General features: G+C 46.9%; 1 protein-coding gene across 2 annotated transcripts in view; it reads right to left on the bottom strand.

Moving 5' to 3' along the window:
- MOXD1 (monooxygenase DBH like 1) overlaps positions 1-27,904 on the bottom strand; it is a 240,462-nt gene that overhangs the window by 76,253 nt on the left and 136,305 nt on the right. For both annotated transcript variants that reach the window (XM_069726006.1, XM_069726007.1), the window contains exon 5: positions 13,149-13,328. In XM_069726006.1, the coding sequence (XP_069582107.1) occupies positions 13,149-13,328 (180 nt within the window). The remainder of the gene's footprint in view (positions 1-13,148; positions 13,329-27,904) is intronic.

Below are 27,904 nucleotides of genomic sequence, written 5' to 3'. Positions count from 1 at the left end.
ATTGGTTCCAGGGGTACACGGGCAGCAGTGGTCTGGTCAGTGGAAGTCTAGTGGAAGGAGTGACCGCAGACAGGCTTCCAAGGCCTAACATAACAAACTTGGGCTGGCTGTAGGCACTTTTAAATTGGTTGCAGGGGTACACGGGCAGCAGTGGTCTGGTCAGTGGAAGTCTAGTGGAAGGAGTGACCGCAGACAGGCTTCCAAGGCCTAACATAACAAACTTGGGCTGGCTGTAGGCACTTTTAAATTGGTTCCAGGGGTACACGGGCAGCAGTGGTCTGGTCAGTGGAAGTCTAGTGGAAGGAGTGACCGCAGACAGGCTTCCAAGGCCTAACATAACAAACTTGGGCTGGCTGTAGGCACTTTTAAATTGGTTGCAGGGGTACACGGGCAGCAGTGGTCTGGTCAGTGGAAGTCTAGTGGAAGGAGTGACCGCAGACAGGCTTCCAAGGCCTAACATAACAAACTTGGGCTGGCTGTAGGCACTTTTAAATTGGTTCCAGGGGTACACGGGCAGCAGTGGTCTGGTCAGTGGAAGTCTAGTGGAAGGAGTGACCGCAGACAGGCTTCCAAGGCCTAACATAACAAACTTGGGCTGGCTGTAGGCACTTTTAAATTGGTTGCAGGGGTACACGGGCAGCAGTGGTCTGGTCAGTGGAAGTCTAGTGGAAGGAGTGACCGCAGACAGGCTTCCAAGGCCTAACATAACAAACTTGGGCTGGCTGTAGGCACTTTTAAATTGGTTCCAGGGGTACACGGGCAGCAGTGGTCTGGTCAGTGGAAGTCTAGTGGAAGGAGTGACCGCAGACAGGCTTCGAAGGCCTAACATAACAAACTTGGGCTGGCTGTAGGCACTTTTAAATTGGTTGCAGGGGTACACGGGCAGCAGTGGTCTGGTCAGTGGAAGTCTAGTGGAAGGAGTGACCGCAGACAGGCTTCCAAGGCCTAACATAACAAACTTGGGCTGGCTGTAGGCACTTTTAAATTGGTTCCAGGGGTACACGGGCAGCAGTGGTCTGGTCAGTGGAAGTCTAGTGGAAGGAGTGACCGCAGACAGGCTTCCAAGGCCTAACATAACAAACTTGGGCTGGCTGTAGGCACTTTTAAATTGGTTCCAGGGGTACACGGGCAGCAGTGGTCTGGTCAGTGGAAGTCTAGTGGAAGGAGTGACCGCAGACAGGCTTCCAAGGCCTAACATAACAAACTTGGGCTGGCTGTAGGCACTTTTAAATTGGTTCCAGGGGTACACGGGCAGCAGTGGTCTGGTCTGTGGAAGTCTAGTGGAAGGAGTGACCGCAGACAGGCTTCGAAGGCCTAACATAACAAACTTGGGCTGGCTGTAGGCACTTTTAAATTGGTTCCAGGGGTACACGGGCAGCAGTGGTCTGGTCAGTGGAAGTCTAGTGGAAGGAGTGACCGCAGACAGGCTTCCAAGGCCTAACATAACAAACTTGGGCTGGCTGTAGGCACTTTTAAATTGGTTCCAGGGGTACACGGGCAGCAGTGGTCTGGTCAGTGGAAGTCTAGTGGAAGGAGTGACCGCAGACAGGCTTCCAAGGCCTAACATAACAAACTTGGGCTGGCTGTAGGCACTTTTAAATTGGTTCCAGGGGTACACGGGCAGCAGTGGTCTGGTCAGTGGAAGTCTAGTGGAAGGAGTGACCGCAGACAGGCTTCCAAGGCCTAACATAACAAACTTGGGCTGGCTGTAGGCACTTTTAAATTGGTTGCAGGGGTACACGGGCAGCAGTGGTCTGGTCAGTGGAAGTCTAGTGGAAGGAGTGACCGCAGACAGGCTTCCAAGGCCTAACATAACAAACTTGGGCTGGCTGTAGGCACTTTTAAATTGGTTCCAGGGGTACACGGGCAGCAGTGGTCTGGTCAGTGGAAGTCTAGTGGAAGGAGTGACCGCAGACAGGCTTCCAAGGCCTAACATAACAAACTTGGGCTGGCTGTAGGCACTTTTAAATTGGTTGCAGGGGTACACGGGCAGCAGTGGTCTGGTCAGTGGAAGTCTAGTGGAAAAAGTGACCGCAGACAGGCTTCCAAGGCCTAACATAACAAACTTGGGCTGGCTGTAGGCACTTTTAAATTGGTTCCAGGGGTACACGGGCAGCAGTGGTCTGGTCAGTGGAAGTCTAGTGGAAGGAGTGACCGCAGACAGGCTTCGAAGGCCTAACATAACAAACTTGGGCTGGCTGTAGGCACTTTTAAATTGGTTGCAGGGGTACACGGGCAGCAGTGGTCTGGTCAGTGGAAGTCTAGTGGAAGGAGTGACCGCAGACAGGCTTCCAAGGCCTAACATAACAAACTTGGGCTGGCTGTAGGCACTTTTAAATTGGTTCCAGGGGTACACGGGCAGCAGTGGTCTGGTCAGTGGAAGTCTAGTGGAAGGAGTGACCGCAGACAGGCTTCCAAGGCCTAACATAACAAACTTGGGCTGGCTGTAGGCACTTTTAAATTGGTTCCAGGGGTACACGGGCAGCAGTGGTCTGGTCAGTGGAAGTCTAGTGGAAGGAGTGACCGCAGACAGGCTTCCAAGGCCTAACATAACAAACTTGGGCTGGCTGTAGGCACTTTTAAATTGGTTCCAGGGGTACACGGGCAGCAGTGGTCTGGTCTGTGGAAGTCTAGTGGAAGGAGTGACCGCAGACAGGCTTCGAAGGCCTAACATAACAAACTTGGGCTGGCTGTAGGCACTTTTAAATTGGTTCCAGGGGTACACGGGCAGCAGTGGTCTGGTCAGTGGAAGTCTAGTGGAAGGAGTGACCGCAGACAGGCTTCCAAGGCCTAACATAACAAACTTGGGCTGGCTGTAGGCACTTTTAAATTGGTTGCAGGGGTACACGGGCAGCAGTGGTCTGGTCAGTGGAAGTCTAGTGGAAGGAGTGACCGCAGACAGGCTTCCAAGGCCTAACATAACAAACTTGGGCTGGCTGTAGGCACTTTTAAATTGGTTCCAGGGGTACACGGGCAGCAGTGGTCTGGTCAGTGGAAGTCTAGTGGAAGGAGTGACCGCAGACAGGCTTCGAAGGCCTAACATAACAAAATTGGGCTGGCTGTAGGCACTTTAAATTGGTTCCAGGGGTACATGGGCAGCAGTGTATGGTCAGTGGAAGTCTAGTGGAAGGAGTGACGGCAGACAGTCTTCGAAGGCCTAACATAACAAAATTGGGCTGACTGTAGGCACTTTTAAATTGGTTCCAGGGTAACACGGCCAGCAGTGGCCTGGTCAGTGTAGTAGTTGTAGAAAGAAGGGACCGCAGACAGGCTTCGAAGGCCTAACATAACAAAAATGTCAAAACAATGGTATTGTCAGTGCCAGGCATTGAAGGATGTCAGCGCCTAGACTACACATTGGTGAAGCTGTGAGAGATAATTTTGCTAGTGGTAGAGCACTGTTTGAGCTGGGGGGGGGAACTGTCTTGTGGCCGGCGGTACAGGCACAGGGCCCCTCATATTACAACGGTGTGTCTGACGTTGGGTGCGCACCACCACCGCCAGAGACACTTTATTGTACTATGAGGGACCCAGTGGCAGTGCCGTCGACCAAAAGCGGCCACACCCACCTCTTCAGACAAACAGCACTCTCAAGGGTCCAAGCGCAAAGTGGCGATAGCACGGCCCCGTGTGGGGAGTTTGGCCATTTCGTGAGGTGGAAACATGTCGTATGCTGGACAATCAGGTGAAGAAAATTACGAGATTGGAAAAGTCATTCAGAATAGTCCACAGGCAAGACCTTTTCATAGGAAAGCTAGGTGTCAGCCGGGCAGGGTGGGGCAAAAGATTTTGAAATCCAGTTGTGGTTCATTTTAATGAAGGTTAGATCATCTACATTTTGGGTAGCCAGACGAGTCCTTTTTTCTGTTAGTATTGAACCTGCAGCACTGAATACTCTTTCTGATAGGACACTAGCTGCCGGGCAAGCAAGCTCCTGCAATGCATATTCTGCCAATTCTGGCCAGGTGTCTAATTTGGATGCCCAGTAATCAAATGGGAATGACGGTTGAGGGAGAACGTCGATAAGGGATGAAAAATAGTTTGTAACCATACTGGACAAATGTTGTCTCCTGTCACTTTGAATTGATGCTGCAGTACCTGTCCTGTCTGCGGTCATAGAAAAATCACTCCACAACCTGGTCAGAAAACCCCTCTGGCCAACGCCACTTCTGATTTCTGCCCCTCTAACACCTCTGGTCTGCTGGCCCCTGGAGCTCGTGTGAGAACGATCACGGGCGCTGTGTGCAGGGAATGCCAGAAGCAAACGGTCAACAAGAGTTGATTGTTTTGTTGCTAATATTAGTTCCAAGTTCTCATGTGGCATAATATTTTGCAATTTGCCTTTATAGCGAGGATCAAGGAGGCAGGCCAACCAGTAATCGTCATCGTTCATCATTTTTGTAATGCGTGTGTCCCTTTTGAGGATACGCAAGGCATAATCCGCCATGTGGGCCAAAGTTCCCGTTGTCAAATCTGCGGTTGTGCTTGGTTGAGGGGCAGTTGCAGGCAAATCTACGTCACTTGTGTCCCTCAAAAAACCAGAACCCGGCCTTGCCACGCCACCAATTTCCCGTGCCCCCGGGAAAGCTTCCTCATTAAAAATATACTCATCCCCATCATCCTCCTCATCCTCCACCTCCTCTTCGCCCGGTACCTCGTCATGTACACTGCCCTGACCAGACAATCGCTGACTGTCATCAAGGCTTTCCTCTTCCTCTGGTGCAGACGCCTGATCCTTTATGTGCGTCAAACTTTGCATCAGCAGACGCATTAGGGGGATGCTCATGCTTATTATGGCGTTGTCTGCACTAACCAGCCGTGTGCATTCCTCAAAACACTGAAGGACTTGACACATGTCTTGAATCTTCGACCACTGCACACCTGACAACTCCATGTCTGCCATCCTACTGCCTGCCCGTGTATGTGTATCCTCCCACAAAAACATAACAGCCCGCCTCTGTTCGCACAGTCTCTGAAGCATGTGCAGTGTTGAGTTCCACCTTGTTGCAACGTCTATGATTAGGCGATGCTGGGGAAGGTTCAAAGAACGCTGATAGGTCTGCATACGGCTGGAGTGTACAGGCGAACGGCGGATATGTGCGCAAAGTCCACGCACTTTGAGGAGCAGGTCGGATAACCCCGGATAACTTTTCAGGAAGCACTGCACCACCAGGTTTAAGGTGTGAGCCAGGCAAGGAATGTGTTTCAGTTGGGAAAGGGAGATGGCAGCCATGAAATTCCTTCCGTTATCACTCACTACCTTGCCTGCCTCAAGATCTACAGTGCCCAGCCACGACTGCGTTTCTTGCTGCAAGAACTCGGACAGAACTTCCGCGGTGTGTCTATTGTCGCCCAAACACTTCATAGCCAATACAGCCTGCTGACGTATGCCAGTAGCTGCCCCATAATGGGAGACCTGGTGTGCAACAGTGGCAGGTGCGGATGGAGTGTTTGTGCGACTGCGGTCTGTGGACGAGCTCTTGCTTCTGCAGGAGGACGAGGAGGAGGAGGAGGAGGAGGAGGGGGTGCGAACGGCTACAGACAACTGTTTACTAGACCGTGGGCTAGGCAGAACTGTCCCAAACTTGCTGTCCCCTGTGGACCCTGAATCCACCACATTTACCCAGTGTGCCGTGATGGACACGTAACGTCCCTGGCCATGCCTACTGGTCCATGCATCTGTTGTCAGGTGCACCTTTGTGCTCACAGATTGCCTGAGTGCATGGACGATGCGCTCTTTAACATGCTGGTGGAGGGCTGGGATGGCTTTTCTGGAAAAAAAGTGTCGACTGGGTAGCTCGTAGCGTGGTACAGCGTAGTCCATCAGGTCTTTGAAAGCTTCGCTTTCAACTAACCGGTAGGGCATCATCTCTAACGAGATTAGTCTAGCTATGTGGGCGTTCAAACCCTGTGTACGCGGATGCGAGGCTAAGTATTTCCTTTTTCTAACCATAGTCTCATGTAGGGTGAGCTGGACTGGAGAGCTGGAGATCGTGGAACTAGCGGGGGTGCCGGTGGACATGGCAGACTGAGAGACGGTGGGAGATGGTATTGTTGCCGCCGGTGCCCTAGATGCAGTGTTTCCTACTACGAAACTGGTGATTCCCTGACCCTGACTGCTTTGGCCTGGCAAAGATACCTGCACAGATACAGCAGGTGGTGCGCTAAATGGTGGTCCTACACTGCCGGAAGGGATGTTGCGTTGATGACTAGCTTCATTGGCCGAGGGTGCAACAACCTTAAGGGACGTTTGGTAGTTAGTCCAAGCTTTCAAATGCATGGTGGTTAAATGTCTATGCATGCAACTAGTATTGAGACTTTTCAGATTCTGACCTCTGCTTAAGGAAGTAGAACATTTTTGACAGATGACTTTGCGCTGATCAATTGGATGTTGTTTAAAAAAATGCCAGACTGCACTCTTTCTAGCATCGGATACCTTTTCAGGCATTGCAGACTGAGCTTTAACCGGATGGCCACGCTGTCCTCCACCAGGTTTTGGCTTTGCCACGCGTTTTGGGCAAGATACGGGCCCGGCAGATGGAACCTGTGGCGATGTTGATGCCTGCTGCGGCCCCTCCTCCTCCTCTGCTTCAGAACTGCTGCCGCCTGCACCCTGTTCCCCCAATGGCTGCCAATCGGGGTCAAGAACTGGGTCATCTAATAACTCTTCTTGTACCTCCTGCGCAACTTCGTCTGTGTCACCGTGTCGTTCGGTGGTATAGCGTTCGTGATGGGGCAACATAGTCTCATCAGGGTCTGATTCTTGATCAGCACCCTGCGAGGGCAATGTTGTGGTCTGAGTCAAAGGACCAGCATAGTAGTCTGGCTGTGGCTGTGCGTCAGTGCACTCCATGTCAGATTCAATTTGTAATGGGCATGGACTGTTAACTGCTTCACTTTCTAAGCCAGGGACGGTATGTGTAAAGAGCTCCATGGAGTAACCCGTTGTGTCGCCTGCTGCATTCTTCTCTGTTGTTGTTTTTGCTGAAGAGGACAAGGAAGTGACTTGTCCCTGACCGTGAACATCCACTAACGACGCGCTGCTTTTACTTTTACCAGTTTCACGAGATGAGGCAAAAGAGCTAGAGGCTGAGTCAGCAAGATAAGCCAAAACTTGCTCTTGCTGCTCCGGCTTTAAAAGCGGTTTTCCTAATCCCAGAAAAGGGAGCGTTCGAGGCCTTGTGTAGCCGGACGACGAACCTGGCTCCACAGCTCCAGACTTAGGTGCAATATTTTTTTCCCCACGACCACCTGATGCTCCACCACTACCACTACCCTCATTACCAGCTGACAATGAACGCCCCCGGCCACGACCTCTTCCACTAGACTTCCTCATTGTTTTAAAAACGTAACCAAACTAACGTTATTTGTTGCAGTCACACAACTTACACGGTGAGCTATAACTTCAGTATGATTTAGCTACCCCTTTACAGGTTGGTGAGACCACAGCGAAAATCAGGCCCAATGTTACACACTCTTTTTTTGGTGGCTGCAAATTAGAGAGATGCCCCACACGCAGGACTGTCACTGAAGCACAAATGTTAATATTAATGTCACACTATTATTTTTTTTTTATTTTTATTTTTTTCAGGAACACTTTAGAAACCCCCCAAAAAAAAAAAAATAGATTTTTGCAGGGAGAATTTAGAAAACAAATGTAACAAACTATATGCTTTCTATGGGCCACTGAGTGAGAGATGACGCACACAGGAATCAGGAGTGGCACACAAGCCCAGAGGCCAATATTTTTCTACCAATGATTGATGGAGTTATTTTCTCTGGTAGATTTTGGAACCCAAATCAAGGAAAAAAAATGTAGGCTTTCTATGGACCACAATTGGAGAGAGAGAGAGAGAGAGAGAGAGAGAGAGAGATGGCACACCCAGGAGTCAAGACTGGCACACAAGCAGAAAGGCCAATATTAATCTCCCATTTTTTTTGGGGTTTTGTTTTTTTTTTTTGGTTTTTTTTTTTTTTCAGGGAGACTTTAGAAAAAAAAATAATAAAAAAAATATGATTTTATCAGGAAGAATTTAGAAACCAAATAAAATAAAATGATTTTTTCAGGGAGAATTTATAAAACAAATAAAAACAAAAATAGGCGTTCTATGGCCCACTGACTGAGAGATGACGCACACAGGAGTCAGGAGTGGCACACAAGCCCAGAGGCCAATATTTTTCTACCAATGATTGATGTAGTTATTTTCTCTGGTAGATTTTGGAACCCAAATCAAGGAAAAAAAATATAGGCTTTCTATGGACCACAATTGGAGAGAGAGAGAGAGAGAGAGAGAGAGATGGCACACCCAGGAGTCAAGACTGGCACACAAGCAGAAAGGCCAATATTAATCTCCCACTGTTTTTTTTGTTTGTTTTTTTTTTTTTTTTTTCAGGGAGACTTTAGAAAAAAAAATAATAAAAAAAATATGATTTTATCAGGAAGAATTTAGAAACCAAATAAAATAAAATGATTTTTTCAGGGAGAATTTAGAAAACAAATAAAACCAAAAATAGGCGTTCTATGGCCCACTGACTGAGAGATGACGCACCCAGGAGTCAAGACTGGCACACAAGCAGAAAGGCCAATATTAATCTCCCACTGTTTTTTTTTTTTTTTTTCAGGGAGACTTTAGAAAAAAAAATAATAAAAAAAATATGATTTTATCAGGAAGAATTTAGAAACCAAATAAAATAAAATGATTTTTTCAGGGAGAATTTAGAAAACAAATAAAACCAAAAATAGGCGTTCTATGGCCCACTGACTGAGAGAGAGAGAGAGATGGAACGCTTAGTACTGGCACACAAGCCCAAAGGGCAATATTAATCTCCCTTTTTTTTTCCAGGGAGAATTTCTAAAACCCAAAAAAAAAAAAAAATAGGCTTTCTATGGCCCACTATTTGTGAGAGAGATGGGACGCTCAGGACTGGCACAGATGGCACGCTCAGGACTGGCACAGAAGCCCAGAGGCCAATATTAATCTCCCTTTTTTTCTGGGAGAATTTATAAAACCAAAAAAATATTTAAATAGGCTTTCTATGGCCCACTATTTGTGAGAGAGATGGCACGCTCAGGACTGGCACAGATGGCACGCTCACAACTGGCACACAAGCCCAGAGGCCAATATTAATCTCCCTTTTTTCAGGGAAAATTTATAAAACCAAAAAAAAAATTAAATAGGCTTTCTATGGCCCACTATTTGTGAGAGAGATGGCACGCTCAGGACTGGCACAGATGGCACGCTCACAACTGGCACACAAGCCCAGAGGCCAATATTAATCTCCCTTTTTTCAGGGAAAATTTATAAAACAAAAAAAAAAATTAAATAGGCTTTCTATGGCCCACTATTTGTGAGAGAGATGGCACGCTCAGGGCTGGCACAGATGGCACGCTCAGGACTGGCACACAAGCCCAGAGGCCAATATTAATCTCCCTTTTTTTCAGGGAGAATTTATAAAACCAAAAAAAAAAATAAATAGGCTTTCTATGGCCCACTATTTGTGAGAGAGATGGCACGCTCAGGGCTGGCACAGATGGCACGCTCAGGACTGGCACACAAGCCCAGAGGCCAATATTAATCTCCCTTTTTTTCAGGGAGAATTTATAAAACCCAAAAAAAAATAAAATAGGCTTTCTATGGCCCACTATTTGTGAGAGAGATGGCACACTCAGGACTGGCACACAAGCCCAAAGGCCAATATTAATCTCCCACTGTATTTTTATCAGGGAGAATTTATACACCCCACAAAAAAAAATACAGAAAAATGAAAAGGCTTTCTATGGCCCACTATGTGAGAGAGATGGCACACACAGGGATGGCACTCTAGCAGAAATGCCAAATTGCCAATCTTAATCTCCCACCAAAAAAAAAAAAAAAAAAAAAAAACAGGGAATGTCCTACAATTACTATCTCCCTGCCTGCAGTAATCTCAGCCAGGTATGGCAGGCAGCTACTATCTCCCTGCCTGCAGTAATCTCAGCCAGGTATGGCAGGCAGCAATAAGGAGTGGACTGATGCACAAATGAAATAAAAAGTGTGGACAAACAAAAAAGATAGCTGTGCAGAAAGGAAGGAACAAGAGGATTTGTGCTTTGAAAAAAGCAGTTGGTTTGCACAGCGGCGTACACACAGCAATGCAGCTATCAGGGAGCCTTCTAGGGCAGCCCAATGAGCTACAGCGCTGAGGGGAAAAAAAAAAAAAAAAAAACTTCCACTGTCCCTGCACACCGAGGGTGGTGTTGGACAGTGCAAATCGCTGCAGCACAAGCGGTTTTGTGGTTAATGGACCCTGCCTAACGCTATCCCTGCTTCTGACAAAGCGGCAGCAACCTCTCCCTAAGCTCAGATCAGCAGCAGTAAGATGGCGGTCGGCGGGAACGCCCCTTTATAGCCCCTGTGACGTCGCAGACAGCAAGCCAATCACTGCAATGCCCTTCTCTAAGATGGTGGGGACCAGGACCTATGTCATCACGCTGCCCACACTCTGCGTTTACCTTCATTGGCTGAGAAATGGCGCTTTTCGCGTCATTGAAACGCGACTTTGGCGCGAAAGTCGCGTACCGCATGGCCGACCCCGCACAGGGGTCGGATCGGGTTTCATGAAACCCCGACTTAGCCAAAAGTCGGCGACTTTTGAAAATGTTCGACCCGTTTCGCTCAACCCTACTGATGACTACTATAGCACTGATTATTACCCTGCACTGATTGTTACCCTGCACTGATTGTTACTAGACATAAGGCATGGCACTAATTATTACCCTGCACTGATTATTACCCTGCACTGATTATTACCCTGCACTGATTATTACCCTGCACTGATTATTACCCTGCACTGATTGTTACCCTGCACTGATTGTTACCCTGCACTGATTGTTACTAGACATAAGACATGGCACTAATTATTACCCTGCACTGATTATTACCCTGCACTGATTGTTACCCTGCACTGATTATTACCCTGCACTGATTATGAGTGTGTCGTCGTGACTGTCAGTGAATCGTCTTCGGTGAGGTTAAAAGATGAGGAAAAATAAGGAATTGCGATATAGATGAGCAGAAGTCACTGGCCACCCAAATGTGTGAGACGGAAAAGCTCCTCAGGCAGTTCAGTATTGACCATGTAACTAAGTACAGGCAGGGGCTGTAGTAATGAATAACTGTGGGGGAACTTGAAGACTATGCATATCTGCTCCAGCTCTCCCAACCACTGCATACACATGCACACTCAGGATAAAGGAGTATGCTCCTGCTGCTAGACACTTCTGCCAAATGTGTATCTTCTAGGAGAACAAAAGGATCACACATTAAAATTCAACATGTCCGATTCTTCTCTTCCCCAACATCATAAGTTGGGAGCAAATGGAAAGGCATCCATACATATTACATGGTCAGCCTGATTTGACCTATTATGACTAAGTAAATGTGAATCTAATGTATTCAGCCACCTGTGATACTCGTACAGTCTGCAGCTTTCATTTTTTGTTTTTTTTTGTAACAGATTTAAATCGTGAACTGAAAGTCACATCTGTGCACATATATATACTAGTGGGCTGTGTGTTATATACTGTGTGGGCTCGCGGCTGTGTGTTATATACTGCGTCACAGACTCACCGGCTGTGCGTTATATCTTATCTGTGCATCATGAATCGTGGTATAAATGTGTTAAAGGGGGGGTTGGGGGGCCCACTGAGACTCGTTCGCCCGGGGCCCTCAAAAACCTGGAGCCGGCCCTGTCCAGCGGGGTCCTCTCTCTCTCTCGTAGAGTGTAGGATCTTATGTTCAGCTAGGTCCTCTCTCTCTCTCTCTCCTGTAGAGTGTAAGCTCTAATGATCAGCAGGGTCCTCTCTCTCTCTTGTAGAGTGTAAGCTCTTATGTCCAGCAGGGTCCTCTCTCTCTCGTAGAGTGTAGGATCTTATGTTCAGCTAGGTCCTCTCTCTCTCTCTCCTGTAGAGTGTAAGCTCTAATGATCAGCAGGGTCCTCTCTCTCTCTTGTAGAGTGTAAGCTCTTATATCCAGTGGGGTCCTCTCTCTCTCCTGTAGAGTGTAAGCTCTTATGTCCAGCAGGGTCCTCTCTCTCTCGTAGAGTGTAGGATCTTATGTCCAGCGAGGTCCTCTCTCTCTCTCTCTTTCTCTTGTAGAGTGTAAGCTCTAATGTCCAGTGGGGTCTTCTCTCTCTCTTGTAAAGTGTAAGCTGTTATGTCCAGTGGGGTCCTCTCTCTCTCCTGTAGAATGTAAGCTCTTATGTCCAGCGGGGTCCTCTCTCTCTCGTAGAGTGTAGGATCTTATGTCCAGCGAGGTCCTCTCTCTCTCTCCTGTAGAGTGTAAGCTCTAATGATCAGCAGGGTCCTCTCTCTCTCTCGTAGAGTGTAAGCTCTTATGTCCAGTGGGGTCCTCTCTCTCTCTCCTGTAGAATGTAAGCTCTAATGATCAGCAGGGTCCTCTCTCTCTCTCGTAGAGTGTAAGCTCTTATGTCCAGCGAGGTCCTCTCTCTCTCTCTCCTGTAGAGTGTAAGCTCTTATGATCAGCAGGATCCTCTCTCTCTCTCCTGTAGAGTATTAGCTCTTTTGGTCAGCTTGGTTCTCTCTCTCCTGTGTTGGGTAAGCTCTTCTGTCCAGCTGTTATGATTAGTGAATTCCTCGGTCTTCTCTCCTGTAGAGTGTAAGCTCTTTTGATCAGCGATGTCTCATCTCTCTTTTGTAGTGTATAGGGTCCTATAGTCAGTGGGATCCTCTCTCGTATATAGTGTCTTATGGTCAGCAGGGGACTCTCACTCCTATAAAGTGTAAGCTCTTATGGTCAGAAGGAGCCTCTCTCTCTACCCTCTCCCTCATGTGTTTTTTCTGAACAATTATGAACTTTACAGTATTGAAATTCATGCAATTTTTTTTAGCAGTGAATCAAATTTCTATGAAAAATTTGGCGAAGATGGATCAAAATATCTGCTTATCTTTTGTCCTGAGGGCTGCATGTGCCTCCATTTATTAGTGTGGCTCTCTGTCCATTTTTAAGCTGTTGGACTGCATACAGTATATGAGAGTTTTAATAATTTCTCTGCTACTGTACTAAGATCATTGGCCTGATGACCATAAAAATATGTGGACAGTATAAATGACAACTTTACAATATTAAATTTGTAATTGTGGCACTTACCTCCCCACCTATTGCCCATGCATATACAACTGTTTCACATGTAAAAAAGGTGTCTGGCATATTGGGGTGATAACATTCATGACCATATTCAAGTACGGTGTCACCTGCTTCTCTGTCGCATTCATACAGCAATATATGGTGCACCAAGCTCTCGTGACCTTTCTGTATTAGTGGTTCAACCTAAAAAAGAAAAACACCATGGATCAAGAAGAAAAGCTTTTGAGGACACAGCAGATTGCCTTCAGAGGGAATCTATTAGCAGGTTTTACCCTGTAAAATGATAGCAGCATATGTTGGCTCAGAGACCCTGATTCCAGGGATGTGTCACTTACTTAGCAGCTTGCTGTAGTTTTAATAAAATTAGTGTTTTATTCGCCTCAGATTCTTACTAAAGGACTAGTTGTGGTGTGCCAGGTGGTCCAGCTCAATTGTGTAACCCCGCCCCCCCCATTGATTGGCAGCTTGCTAATGCACACTGTGCACCCAAAGCTACAAATCATGGGTGACTGTGGCTATACTAGTATAAGCATTCTGAACACTGCTACATCTACAGCAGAGAAAACAGGGATTTTATCAAAACTGCTCGAAGCAATCAGTAAATGATACAACGCTGGAATCAGACTTTCTTCTCCTACCTAATTCTGCTCTCCGATTCCATAGCAATAACCTGCTGCCAGATTCCCTTTAATGTGTAACAACAAACAGACTTTAATGAAACATAATGTTGACATGGGACCTATTGTTAGAGTTGCATTAGGTTGCTTGTAATTTAAAATGTGCTAACTGGAATAAATTAGCTTTTGGCACATCATTTTATAAAATAAATCTGCGCTTAGGTTCTCTAAAAGGGAAGCAGATGGTGAAAATGAAATAAAGGTTATTATTTCCGGCAGTTTGAAAAAAGACAGCAAAAACATTTGTTAAGAAAACTGTAAAGCTTGGTGTATTAAAGGGAATCTGTCATCAGTATACAACCCCCACCGCAGATCCCATAGAGCGCATAACAGTTCTGTAACATAGGAAGCTGTAAATGGTCCTGTATATGGTTAATAATTGCAGAGTAAAAAAAATGGATTGTATGCGAACAGCACACAGATTGTATACAGACAGCGCACAGATTGTATACGGACAGCACACGGATTGTATACGGACAGCACTCAGACAGTATACGGACAGCACATGGATTGCATACAGACAGCACACGGATTGTATACAGACAGCACATGGATTGTATACAGACAGCACACAGGTTGCATACAGAGAGCACACGGATTTTATACAGACAGCACACGGATTGTATACAGACAGCACAGATTGTATACAGACAGAACACGGATTGTATACAGACAGCACATGGATTGAATACAGAGAGCACATGAATTGTATAGAGACAGCTCTCGGATTGCATACAGACAGCACAGATTGTATACAGACAGCACACGGATAGTATATGGACAGCACATAGATTGCATACTGACAGCACACGGATTGTGTACAGACAGCACACGGATTGAATACAGAGAGCACACGAATTGTATAGAGACAGCTCTCGGATTGCATACAGACAGCACAGATTATATACAGACAGCACACGGATAGTATATGGACAGCACATAGATTGCATACTGACAGCACACGGATTGTGTACAGACAGCACACGGATTGAATACAGAGAGCACACGAATTGTATAGAGACAGCTCTCGGATTGCATACAGACAGCACAGGGATTGTATACAGACAGCACACGGATTATATACGGACAGCACACGGAGTGTATATGCAGCGTCTCAGGGTCCTGGTCATTGCAGTAATGTCATTCTTCCACCAGGGGGAGTGATGTTACGTCTGAAGGCAATAAAGGAGATCACTTTACGAGGTAAACATTATGCATGCAACATGTTCACACTCCAGACCAGAAGGGGGAGCTCTAAGCCTGTTTTATGTGAACTCCCCTATAAAACATCCTGATCTGGAGGGAAAAGGGGTTCAGAGTTCTGTTCCTTTCAGGAAGACAGAGGGAAAGGAAGGAGTCCTGGAGGCTGAAGTGCTGCTGCTCCTGGAAGAAAACACTAAAGTGAACATATTGCAGAGATTATGCAGGAAATCAGAGCACAGGAGAGGAATATCAGAGGGAGACAAGCCAGGAGTAGGCTGCTTCCTTCTGAGGCGCAGAAATCCGGTAGCCAGAACACCGAGGGAGTAAGAATCTCTACGCTTTACTTCAGAGACTGGCAGGACAGTTAATTGCACATTGCTGATCCGCACCTACACCCAGGAGGCACGGTGGCAACTAGTGGAGGCTGGGGCGTGCTAGAGTCCCTGTAAAAAGCCTCAGGCCAACAGTCATACGGGTTGTTCCTATCCATCTGGAGGACAGAGAGAAAGACACAACATCTAGAACAACAACATCAGTTGTGAGGACCTTATGAGAAGCTCAGCAGTAAGGTACTACAACATCCAGGCGCTAGAGGAAGGCTACTAATTTCCACCTGGATAAGGGGACTCTGGATTTGCCTTCAGACCGGCCGGACTCCTCCTACCCTGCGATCTGTGCTCTGGACTGTGGATGTTGAAGCGTTCAGTAAAGGTAAAGAGACTGCACCCTTGTGTCCTCGTTCTTCACTGCGCCTCACACCATCCATCATCTTCACACTGAGAAGCCATGGGGACATACTTCACCTGTGGGAAGGTATACCAACTAGCTGCCATAACATCACCCCAGCGGACCCCTAAGCAGTGTTTGTCACCCTGACCGAATACCACAGGTGGCGTCACGAACCTTTCCCCTTTAAAAGACCTTTCCCTTTTACAACGGACGTCCTTAGGGCCACGGACTGGGTCAGCCACCATGACATCTCCCTTGAGAACTGAAGGACCCGGTACCGAGTACCCCACTGCCCTTAGGGGGGCGATCCATCTCGGCATCACGAACAGGATCTACTTAAGCCTGAAAATCGGGTCATGTGTGCCTAAGAACTGTGCCAGAATTTTATTTGAAGGCGTCGTACAGCGGAGCCTCAAAAGGGAGATGCCGGCTTCTATCAGGTTAGCAAGGGGAAAGTGCCATGTCTCATCAAGGAGGGGAGTTGGCGGCGGTCACAGCTGCAGACCTAATATCACTCCCAGGCCTCGCAGCAGATGTGAATGCAGGCACCGCGGTGGGCGCAGACGCAGAGCCCGCCACTCCTATCAGCCAGCCGGGTGCCGCCTCAGCTAAATTAGCCATCATGCCCTTCTTCATGCCATACATACCTGAAGCAGCCCGGCTCCTGCAATATTCCAGGGAATCGCATATGTTAGCTGTCTTTAAAGAGAGACTCTGCAGCCTGCTTGAAATTTATCCCCTGACAGAGCATCAGAAAGTTCACATTGTAACGGGCCAACTGCTTGGAGTGGCCCAGAGGGAGGTGAAATCCTGGCCATCTGCGGATAGAGACTGTGCAGAGGGTCTTTGCCAAGTTTAAGACCACCTTCACCGCTACAGAAATTAAATTGACATTCTATGGGTGCAAGCAGAGGCCGCAGGATAGCCTACGGGACTATGCCCTTAATCCGTGTGCTGTCTGTATCCAATCTGTGTGCTGTCTGTGTACAATTTGTGTTCTGTCTGTATACAAACTGTGTTCTGTCTGTATACAATCCGTGTGCTGTCCGTATACAGTCCGTGTGCTGTCCGTGTGATGTCTGTATACAATCCGTGTGCTGTCTGTATACAATCTGTGTGCTGTCTGTATACAATCTGTGTGCTGTCTGTATACAATCTGTGTGCTGTCCGTATACAGTTTGTGTGCTGTCTGTATATAGATCGCCCCCCTAAGGGCAGTGGGGTACTCGGTACCGGGTCCTTCAGTTCACTAAATTCAATTATTTTGAGATTCAATTTGTGGTTCACAAAAAAAATCAAACTTGGCTGACATTATTTCTCACACCGTGGAATTATGTCATTTTTAGTTTTGTTTTAGCTTCTTGTACTTGGTACATTTGGGGAGGGGGCCGAGCCTCTTGAGGCTATAGACCTGGTCTGTTTAGCTTTCTACAGGCTGGAGCCAAACACAGTCAAGTCCAGGAACTGCTCTGCCCTCCATCTATTTTGAGTCCTGCTGGCACGTAGTGAAGTGAGTTACTAGAGTAAGAGACCATCCTGAACCCAATCAACTTGTCACGGTAGAATGGATTTGATGCTATTTTTTAATCAAAATGGTGTCAACTAAGTAACCTATGTTTTCTACGTGTATTACTATCTTTTATTTACTAACTACAGGACATCTAATTTCATTATAGTTTTTGTCTGTTAATAGCCACAGTGTGAATGTGCTCCTACAAACTACACTTATACTAACAGAGGTGATGGCCTATGATTTTGGGTTTGCTTTAATATTTTACGTTGCCAAACGGGCCTCCTCATAATTCTCTGTGGCTTCGACATGTCATATCTTGTACAGGAGGGGTAGGTATCCATGCCATCTAAGATCATCGGTTCCCAGTGGAGAACAGTTTGTACGGCAGTCATTTTCCAACTCCAGAGTCACTCTCTCCTGTATAGTTTAACTCTCATGGGTCCTCCCTTCCTGTTTCCTGTAGAATGTAAGCTATTTTAATCTTCCCTTACTCTCTCCTGTAGATTGTAATCTCTTTTGGTCAACGGGGTTCTCGCTCTTTTTCTCCTATAGAGTGTAACCTATAAGATCAGTGAGGTCCTCGCTTTCTCTCTTATGGCTAACAGAGCTTTATTTCTCTACCACATGTAGTTTCTGAGCAATTACAAGATTTCCAGTATTGAGATTCACACAATTTTATTAACTGAAAATCGAATTTTCGGGGAAAATTCATCAAAGTCTGCAAATTTGGATATAAAACTCAACTCTAATATTCACCATTTCAGACGAGCTCCTGTACCATGTAAAAAATAAAGGGGATATGGAAGTTGCATGACCATCTTATTATTTTTAGTGGGTTAAAAACTTACATTTATCCAGTTCCCTAAAGTTGGTCCAATAGTAGATTATATTTCAATGGTGTGCATGTTTGTGGTAGTAAGCACAGATCTGCAAATCTGCATAATAGATGCCACAAGTATTAAGGCGAGACATAGGGCTCATTGGAACCATTTCAGATTGGATACATTTTGTATAATATTTATTAGAGTTGATTGAACCTTTTAAAAATCAAATTCACCAGGTTCTACAATATATATATATATTTTAATTTAATTTGCTGAGAATTTATTCAAGGCAGTTCTCAAGTAGCCCAATTGCCTTGGAATGGTGTGTAGAACACTTTGCTGTCCGCCAAAACTGTATCCTGTCTGTTTTAGTGTTAATATAGCCTAACGGGAAAGAGAAAGAGACACCAAACTTCTATATTGCAAAAAGAATAAGAAATGTGTGTATTTGGAATACATGATCAATGACACTGGCCTTGCGACTGTAACCTTTCTCTAAAAATATTGATACAATTACGTGTTCATCAACAATAGTGGCTATTTCTGGGCCTATGTGGAATGAGCTGTACACTCTGACCTCTATCTCTATGCTGTAAAACCATAATATGGCACTGCTTGACTGGCCCCATCTTTTATACTGTGTGTGATAGTCCCCCAGTGGTTTAGTGTACTAGACCATGTGACGTGATAGCTGCTCATTATAAGGAAGCCCACCTGACTTTGCCTGACATCATTAGCCCACTCTAAGGCTATGCTCCCACAATGAGCTTTTGGTGAGTTTTTGATGTTACAGATTTTTTTTTGTCCTGTTTCTTCACTAATTAGGTTTCTTGTGTTTTTAGAAAATATGTAGCATAAAAAAATCACCAAAAACTCATCGTGGTAGCATAGCTTTACTCCTCTAGATTGTTTGAAATGGCGCATAACATTTTTTTGGGCCAATCCACATAAATTGAATTGAAATCTGTTGGAATTTATGGAGATCTTCTACAATTATTTCAGGACGTTCGAGTTTGATTTGTCGGAGATCAATCATTTCCAATATTTTTATAATGTCTGTGTTACCAATAAATACCATAATAAATTACCAATACACATAAAATAATAATAATAACAATAATAATAATAATAATAATAATTTTTATTTATATAGCACCAACATATTCTGCAGCACTTTACAATTAAGCGGTGACATGTACAGACAATAAATTCAATACAAGTTAAGACAATTTAAACAGTGACATTAGGGGTGAGGTCCCTGCTCGCAAGCTTACAATCTACAAGGAAATCAGGGGACACAATAGGTGAAAAGTGCTTGTTATTTCAGGTCTGGCAATTATAATAAATAGGGATTTTCATATAGAGCTTCATGATCCAGTCATCAGCCCATGTGTTTAAGTGCAATAGTCAAGTATCAAGTGCAGTTATCGTGTGCATGGAGGGTGTGGAGACAGATGAATAGTAGGGTGCAGATTCATAATTCATTAATATTTGGAAGGAAGGAACAGGGCTAAGTTAGTTTACTGAGTAGTTGATGTGGTAGGCTTGTTTGAAGAGATGGGTTTTTAAAGCGCTCTTGAATAGGTCAGGGCTAGGCATCAGCCTGATCGTCTGGGGAAGTAAATTCCAGAGAGCTGGCGCAGCACAAGAGAAGTATTGGAGACGGAGGTGAGAGGTTCGTATTACCGGGGATGTTAGTCTTAGGTCATTTGTAGAATGGAGGGCACGTGTAGGGCGATAGACAGAGATGAGAGAGGAGATATAAGGCGGTGCAGAACTGTGGAGAGCTTTGTGGGTGAGAGAGATGAGTTTATACTGGATCCTGTAGCGAATGGGTAGCCAGTGTAATGACTGGCACAAGATGGAGGCATCGGAAAAGCGGCTGGACAGAAATATGACACTGGCTGCCGCATTCAAGATGGATTGGAGAGGAGAAAGTTTGGTAAGAGGGAGACCGATCAGAAGAGAGTTTCAGTAGTCCAGACAGGAATGAATAAGAGTGACAGTAAGAGTCTTAGCGGTTTCAAAGGTGAGAAAAGGTCGGATTCTTGAGATGTTTTTAAGATGCAGGTGACAAGTGCAAGTGAGTGATCGGATATAGGGAGTAAAAGAAAGTTCGGTGTCGAAAGTGACCCCAAGACAGCGGGCATGCTGCTTGGGAGTTATGGTTGATCCCTCCAGGGTAATTCAATGTTGGGTAGAGTGAAGTCAGTAGAAGGGAGAAACACAAGAAGTTCAGTTTTGGAGAGATTTAGCTTCAGATAGAGGGAGGACATGATGTTAGAGACAGCAGACAGACAATTCTGGGTATTTTGAATTAGGGTAGGGGTGATGTCAGGAAGAATTGTATAATTGGGTGTCATCAGCATAAAGATGGTACTGGAACCCAAATCTGCTGATTGTTTGTCCAATAGGGGCAGTGTATAGTGAGAAGAGGAGGGGGCCCAGGACTGAGCCCTGCAAGTCTGTTATGAATAGGTAATTCAGAACCACAATGGACCTTGAAGTTCAGAGCACACAAAGTGACCTGACAATAACCAAAAGACATAGGACGAGCTCTGAGACGTGGGAACTCTGCTGACCGCAATTCCTAATCCTATCCAACCACACTAGAGGCAGCCGTGGATTGCGCCTAACGCTGCCTATGCAACTCGGCACAGCCTGAGAAACTAGCTAGGCCTAAGAAGGAAAAATAAGCCTACCTTGCCTCAGAGAAATACCCCAAAGGAAAAGGCAGCCCCCCACATATAATGACTGTGAGTTGAGATGAAAATACAAACGCAGAGATGAAATAGATTTAGCAAAGTGAGGCCCAACTTACTGAACAGACCAAGGATAGAAAAGATTGCTTTGCGGTCAACACAAAACCCTACAAACCATGCAGAGGGGCAAAAAGACCCTCCGCACCGACTAACGGTACGGAGGTGCTCCCTCTGCGTCCCAGAGCTTCCAGCAAGCAAGAAAAACCAATTAAGCAAGCTGGACAGAAAAAATAGCAAACAAAAATAACACAAGCAAAACTTAGCTATGCAGGAAGACAGGCCACAGGAACGATCCAGGAGGAAGCAAGACCAATACTAGAACATTGACTGGAGGCCAGGAGCAAAGCACTAGGTGGAGTTAAATAGAGCAGCACCTAACGACTTCACCACATCACCTGAGGAAGGAAACTCAGAAGCTGCAGTACCACTTGTGACCACAGGAGGGAGCTCTGCCACAGAATTCACAACAGTACCCCCCCCTTGAGGAGGGGTCACCGAACCCTCACCAGAGCCCCCAGGCCGACCAGGATGAGCCATATGAAAGGCACGAACAAGATCGGCAGCATGAACATCAGAGGCAAAGACCCAGGAATTATCTTCCTGACCATAACCCTTCCACTTAACCAGATACTGGAGTTTCCGTTTCGAAACATGAGAATCCAAAATCTTCTCTACAATATACTCCAACTCCCCCTCCACCAAAACTGGGGCAGGAGGATCAACAGATGGAACCATAGGTGCCACGTATCTCCGCAACAATGACCTATGGAATACGTTATGGATGGAAAAAGAATCTGGAAGGGTCAAACGAAAAGACACAGGATTAAGAACCTCAGAAATCCTATACGGACCAATGAAACGAGGCTTAAACTTAGGAGAGGAAACCTTCATAGGAATATGACGAGATGACAACCAAACCAAATCCCCAACACAAAGTCGGGGACCCACACGGCATCTGCGATTAGCGAAACGTTGAGCCTTCTCCTGGGACAAGGTCAAATTGTCCACTACATGAGTCCAAATCTGCTTTAACCTGTCCACCACAGCAGGGCTGCCACTAGAAATTTCGTGGCCCCATACTGGCAAAATTTTCGGGGCCCCCTTGAAACTCCGCCCAGGCTCCACCCCAGCCCCGCCTCCAGGCTCCACCCCTCGAACTGTCCACAGTCCCACCGCTCTCTCTTTATAAAAACTCCTCTTCTCACCAATCACACATTAACAGTTCCCATCACCAGATCACATACATAGCAGGCAGCTTTTGTTTTGGCCAAAAGATTTTTTAAGCCGCCACCATAACACGGTAGACACTTTTGGCCAGGCCCTACTCTACTGTAACCTATTAAATATTTGTTAAAATATGCAACACAATTTAGGTATATTTTTATTTTTCAATTTTTAAAATGACCAATAATATCACATAGAAGGAACAAATACCACAACACCATGACCAGATGACATATTACCACCACAGTGATCGAATAATATCACATACAAGGAACAAATACCACAACACCATGACCAGACCACATATTACCACCACAGTGATCGAATAATATCACATACAAGGAACAAATACCACAACACCATGTCCAGACCACATATTACCACCACATAGTGACTGAATACTACAATTCTGATAAGTAATTTAAAAAAAAGCACCATACTATCACCATAAGTGCCATTATACACAGGAGATCTGTACTTAGTATGCAGTGTCTGTGTACAGATAATATAGTGATCACTAGTGAAATTATACACAGGAGCTCTGTATACAGTGTATAGTGTCAGTGTATAGGCAACACACTGACTCACCAGTGACGTCTCTAGGTGAAGTCCTTCATCTTTCATCCAGCACAGACCGCCATCATTTCATCCAGCCAGGACTTCTCTCTGCAGGAAATAACACAGTTATCTCGAGCTCCGCTTGCAGAACACATTACTTAATTTTTCACAACTTCTAAATTACACCACATGAAGAAGGCGACATAGTATCACTCTATACAGTAACAGGACCGCCCCCATTTAAAACAGTATACTCAAAAAATAAAATAAATACATCACTGCAGTAATAATATCCCTAAATTAGCCCCTATGGTATTAATAATATCCCCCAGCCTGGCCCCGTGTGTCTCATTCCTGGCGTCAGCCAGATGTTCTCCCATCCTGCCCTCATGAGTATCCATTCTGCCCCATTTGATCTCCCCATCCTGCCCCATATGATCGCCCCATGTCATCTCTCCATCCTGCCCCATCTGTCTCCATCATATCCATCCTGCCCCATGAACCTGCACGATCTGTCTCCAATTCTGCCCCCAGTGTCTCCAATCATGCCCCATGTCTCCATTCTGCCCCCTATGTCTCCAACCATGCCCCCATGTCTGCAATCCTGACACTTGTCTCCAATCATGCCCCCTGTGTCTCCATTCTGCCCCATCTGTCTCCAATCCTGCCCCATCTGTCTCCAGTCATGCCCCCATGTCTTTCATCCTGCCCCGTGTCTCCAATCATGCCCCGTATCTCCATTCTGCCCCGTGTCTCGCATTCTGCCCCAATGTCCAGCATTCTGCCCCTGGGTCTCACAGTCTGCCCCTGTGTCCAGCATTTCTGCCCCACTGTGTCCAGCATTCTGTCCCACTGTCTCCAGCATTCTGCCCCACTGTCTCCAACATTCTGCCCCACACTGTGTCAAGCATTCTGCCCCACTGTGTCCAGCATTCTGCCCCACTGTGTCCAGCATTCTGCCCCAGTGTGTCCAGCATTCTGCCCCACTGTGTCTCGCATTCTGCCCCAATGTCCAGCATTCTGCCCCTGTCACTGTGTCCAGCATTCTGCCCCACTCTGTGTCCAGCATTCTGCCCCACTGTGTGTCCAGCATTCTGCCCCACTGTGTGTCCAGCATTCTGCCCCACTGTGTGTCCAGCATTCTGCCCCACTGTGTCCAGCATTCTGCCCCACTGTGTGTACCAGCATTCTGCCCCACTGTGTCCAGCATTTCTGCCCCTGTGTGTCCACCATTCTGTCCCACTGTGTCCAGCATTTCTGCCCCTGTGTGTCCACCATTCTGCCCCACTGTGTCCAGCATTTCTGCCCCACTGTGTCCAGCATTCTGCCCCACTGTGTCCACCATTCTGTCCCACTGTGTCCAGCATTTCTGCCACTGTGTGTCCACCATTCTGTCCCACTGTGTCCAGCATTTCTGCCCCTGTGTGTCCAGCATTCTGCCCCACTGTGTCCACCATTCTGTCCCACTGTGTCCAGCATTTCTGCCCCTGTGTGTCCAGCATTCTGTCCCACTGTGTCCAGCATTTCTGCCCCTGTGTGTCCAGCATTCTGCCCCACTGTGTACAGCATTTCTGCCCCACTGTGTCCAGCATTCTGCCCCACTGTGTCCAGCATTCTGCCCCACTGTGTCCAGCATTTCTGCCCCTGTGTGTGTCCACCATTCTGTCCCACTGTGTCCAGCATTTCTGCCCCTGTGTGTCCACCATTCTGCCCCACTGTGTCCAGCATTTCTGCCCCACTGTGTCCAGCATTTCTGCCCCACTGTGTCCACCATTCTGTCCCACTGTGTCCAGCATTTCTGCCCCTGTGTGTCCACCATTCTGCCCCACTGTGTCCAGCATTTCTGCCCCACTGTGTCCAGCATTCTGCCCCACTGTGTCCACCATTCTGTCCCACTGTGTCCAGCATTTCTGCCCCTGTGTGTCCACCATTCTGCCCCACTGTGTCCAGCATTTCTGCCCCACTGTGTCCAGCATTCTGCCCCACTGTGTCCACCATTCTGTCCCACTGTGTCCAGCATTTCTGCCGCTGTGTGTCCACCATTCTGTCCCACTGTGTCCAGCATTTCTGCGCCTGTGTGTCCAGCATTCTGCCCCACTGTGTCCAGCATTTCTGCCCCTGTGTGTCCAGCATTCTGCCCCACTGTGTCCAGCATTCTGCCCCACTGTGTCCAGCATTTCTGCCCCTGTGTGTCCATCATCCTGCCCCCCGGGCCCCCCTGGATCGCAGCTCTCAAAGAAAGAAAAAAACCATGACTTCTTACCTGGCCATGCTCCTGCGCCGGGCGAAGATCCCCCCAGGCTCCACACAGACGCACTCACCGGGCCCGGCGGCTGACAATGACGTCAGACGCCGGTGACGCCGGCGAGTGCGCACTGCGGCCCTATTCAGCTGCCAGCCTCAGACTGGCTGGCGGCTGTTAACTATTGACGTGCGGGCGCGGGCCCGCACGTCAATAGTGTGTGCCGCTGCCGCAGGGCCTGCAGGGGGGGCCCGGTGAGCAGATGAGACGGGGCCCGATGCGGGCCCCCTCTGCTCACCGGGCCCCATACGCCAGTCACGGCTGTCATACCCTGATGGCGGCCCTGCACCACAGTATCCACACCAGGACAGTCCGAAGACTCAACCTGCCCTGAAGAGAAACGAGGATGGAACCCAGAATTGCAGAAAAACGGCGAAACCAAGGTAGCCGAGCTGGCCCGATTATTAAGGGCGAACTCCGCCAAAGGCAAGAAGGACACCCAATCATCCTGATCAGCAGAAACAAAGCATCTCAGATATGTTTCCAAGGTCTGATTGGTTTGTTCGGTCTGGCCATTTGTCTGAGGATGGAAAGCCGAGGAAAAAGACAAATCAATGCCCATCTTAGCACAAAAGGCTTGCCAAAACCTCGAAACAAACTGGGAACCTCTGTCAGAATCTATGTTCTCTGGAATGCCATGTAAACGAACCACATGCTGGAAGAACAATGGCACCAAATCAGAGGAGGAAGGTAATTTAGACAAGGGTACCAAATGGACCATCTTAGAGAAGCAATCACAAACCACCCAAATGACAGACATTTTTTGAGAAACGGGGAGATCCGAAATAAAATCCATAGAGATATGTGTCCAAGGCCTCTTCAGGACCGGCAAGGGCAAAAGCAACCCACTGGCACGAGAACAGCAGGGCTTAGCCCGAGCAGAAATCCCACAGGACTGCACAAAAGAACGCACATCCCGCGACAGAGATGGCCACCAAAAGGATCTAGCCACTAATTCTCTGGTACCAAAGATTCCAGGATGACCAGCCAACACCGAACAATGAACCTCAGAGATAACTTTATTCGTCCACCTATCAGGGACAAACAGTTTCTCCGCTGGGCAACGATCAGGTTTATTAGCCTGAAATTTTTGCAGCACCCGCCGCAAATCAGGGGAGATGGCAGACAAAATTACTCCCCCTTTGAGAATACCCGCCGGCTCAGACAAACCCGGAGAGTCGGGCACAAAACTCCTAGACAGGGCATCCGCCTTCACATTTTTAGAGCCCGGAAGGTATGAAACCACAAAGTCAAAACGGGAGAAAAACAGCGACCAACGAGCCTGTCTAGGATTCAACCGTTTGGCAGACTCGAGATAAGTTAAATTCTTGTGATCAGTCAAGACCACCACGCGATGCTTAGCTCCTTCAAGCCAATGACGCCACTCCTCAAATGCCCACTTCATGGCCAGCAACTCTCGATTGCCAACATCATAATTTCGCTCAGCAGGCGAAAACTTCCTGGAAAAGAAGGCGCATGGTTTCATCACCGAGCAATCAGAACCTCTTTGCGACAAAACAGCCCCCGCTCCAATTTCAGAAGCATCAACCTCGACCTGGAACGGAAGCGAAACATCTGGTTGACACAACACAGGGGCAGAAGAAAAACGACGCTTTAACTCTTGAAAAGCTTCCACAGCAGCAGAAGACCAATTTACCACATCAGCACCCTTCTTGGTCAAATCGGTCAATGGTTTAGCAATACTAGAAAAATTACAGATGAAACGACGATAAAAATTAGCAAAGCCCAGGAACTTTTGCAGACTCTTCAGAGATGTCGGCTGAGTCCAATCATAGATGGCCTGGACCTTAACAGGGTCCATCTCGATAGTAGAAGGGGAAAAAATGATCCCCAAAAATGAAACCTTCTGAACACCAAAGAGACACTTTGATCCCTTCACAAACAAAGAATTAGCACGCAGGACCTGGAACACCATTCTGACCTGCTTCACATGAGACTCCCAATCATCCGAGAAGACCAAAATATCATCCAAGTATACAATCAGGAATTTATCCAGGTACTCTCGGAAGATGTCATTCATAAAGGACTGAAACACCGATGGAGCATTGGCAAGTCCGAATGGCATAACTAGGTACTCAAAATGGCCCTCGGGCGTATTAAATGCAGTTTTCCATTCATCGCCCCGCTTAATACGCACAAGATTGCACCACGAAGATCTATCTTGGTGAACCAACTAGCCCCCTTGATCCGAGCAAACAAATCAGATAATAGCGGCAAGGGGTACTGAAATTTGACCGTGATTTTATTTAGAAGGCGGTAATCTATACAAGGTCTCAGCGAACCATCCTTCTTGGCCACAAAAAAGAACCCCGCTCCCAATGGCGACGATGACGGGCGAATATAACCCTTCTCCAAGGATTCCTTTACGTAACTCCGCATAGCGGCGTGCTCAGGCACAGATAAATTAAACAGTCGACCCTTAGGAAACTTACTACCAGGAATCAAATAGATAGCACAATCACAATCCCTATGCGGAGGTAGGGCATTGGACTTGGGCTCATCAAATACATCCCGGTAATCAGACAAGAACTCTGGGACCTCAGAAGGGGTGGATGACGAAATAGACAGAAATGGGACATCACCATGTACCCCCTGACAACCCCAGCTGGACACAGACATTGATTTCCAATCTAATACTGGGTTATGGACTTGTAGTCATGGCAACCCCAACACGACCACATCATGCAGATTATGCAACACCAGAAAGCGAATATCCTCCTGATGCGCAGGAGCCATGCACATGTTCTGCTGGGTCCAGTACTGATGCTTATTCTTGGCCAAAGGCGTAGCATCAATTCCTCTCAATGGAATAGGACACTGCAAGGGCTCCAAGAAAAACCCACAACGCCTAGCATACTCCAAGTCCATCAAATTCAGGGCAGCGCCTGAATCCACAAATGCCATGACAGAATAAGATGACAAAGAGCAGATCAAAGTAACGGACAA

The sequence above is a fragment of the Ranitomeya imitator genome, chromosome 5 (assembly GCF_032444005.1).
Source record: "Ranitomeya imitator isolate aRanImi1 chromosome 5, aRanImi1.pri, whole genome shotgun sequence".
NCBI classification, from domain to species: Eukaryota; Metazoa; Chordata; class Amphibia; order Anura; family Dendrobatidae; genus Ranitomeya; species Ranitomeya imitator.
Note: the sequence above shows the minus strand (reverse complement) of the source record. Positions and strands in the feature narration are given on the sequence as shown.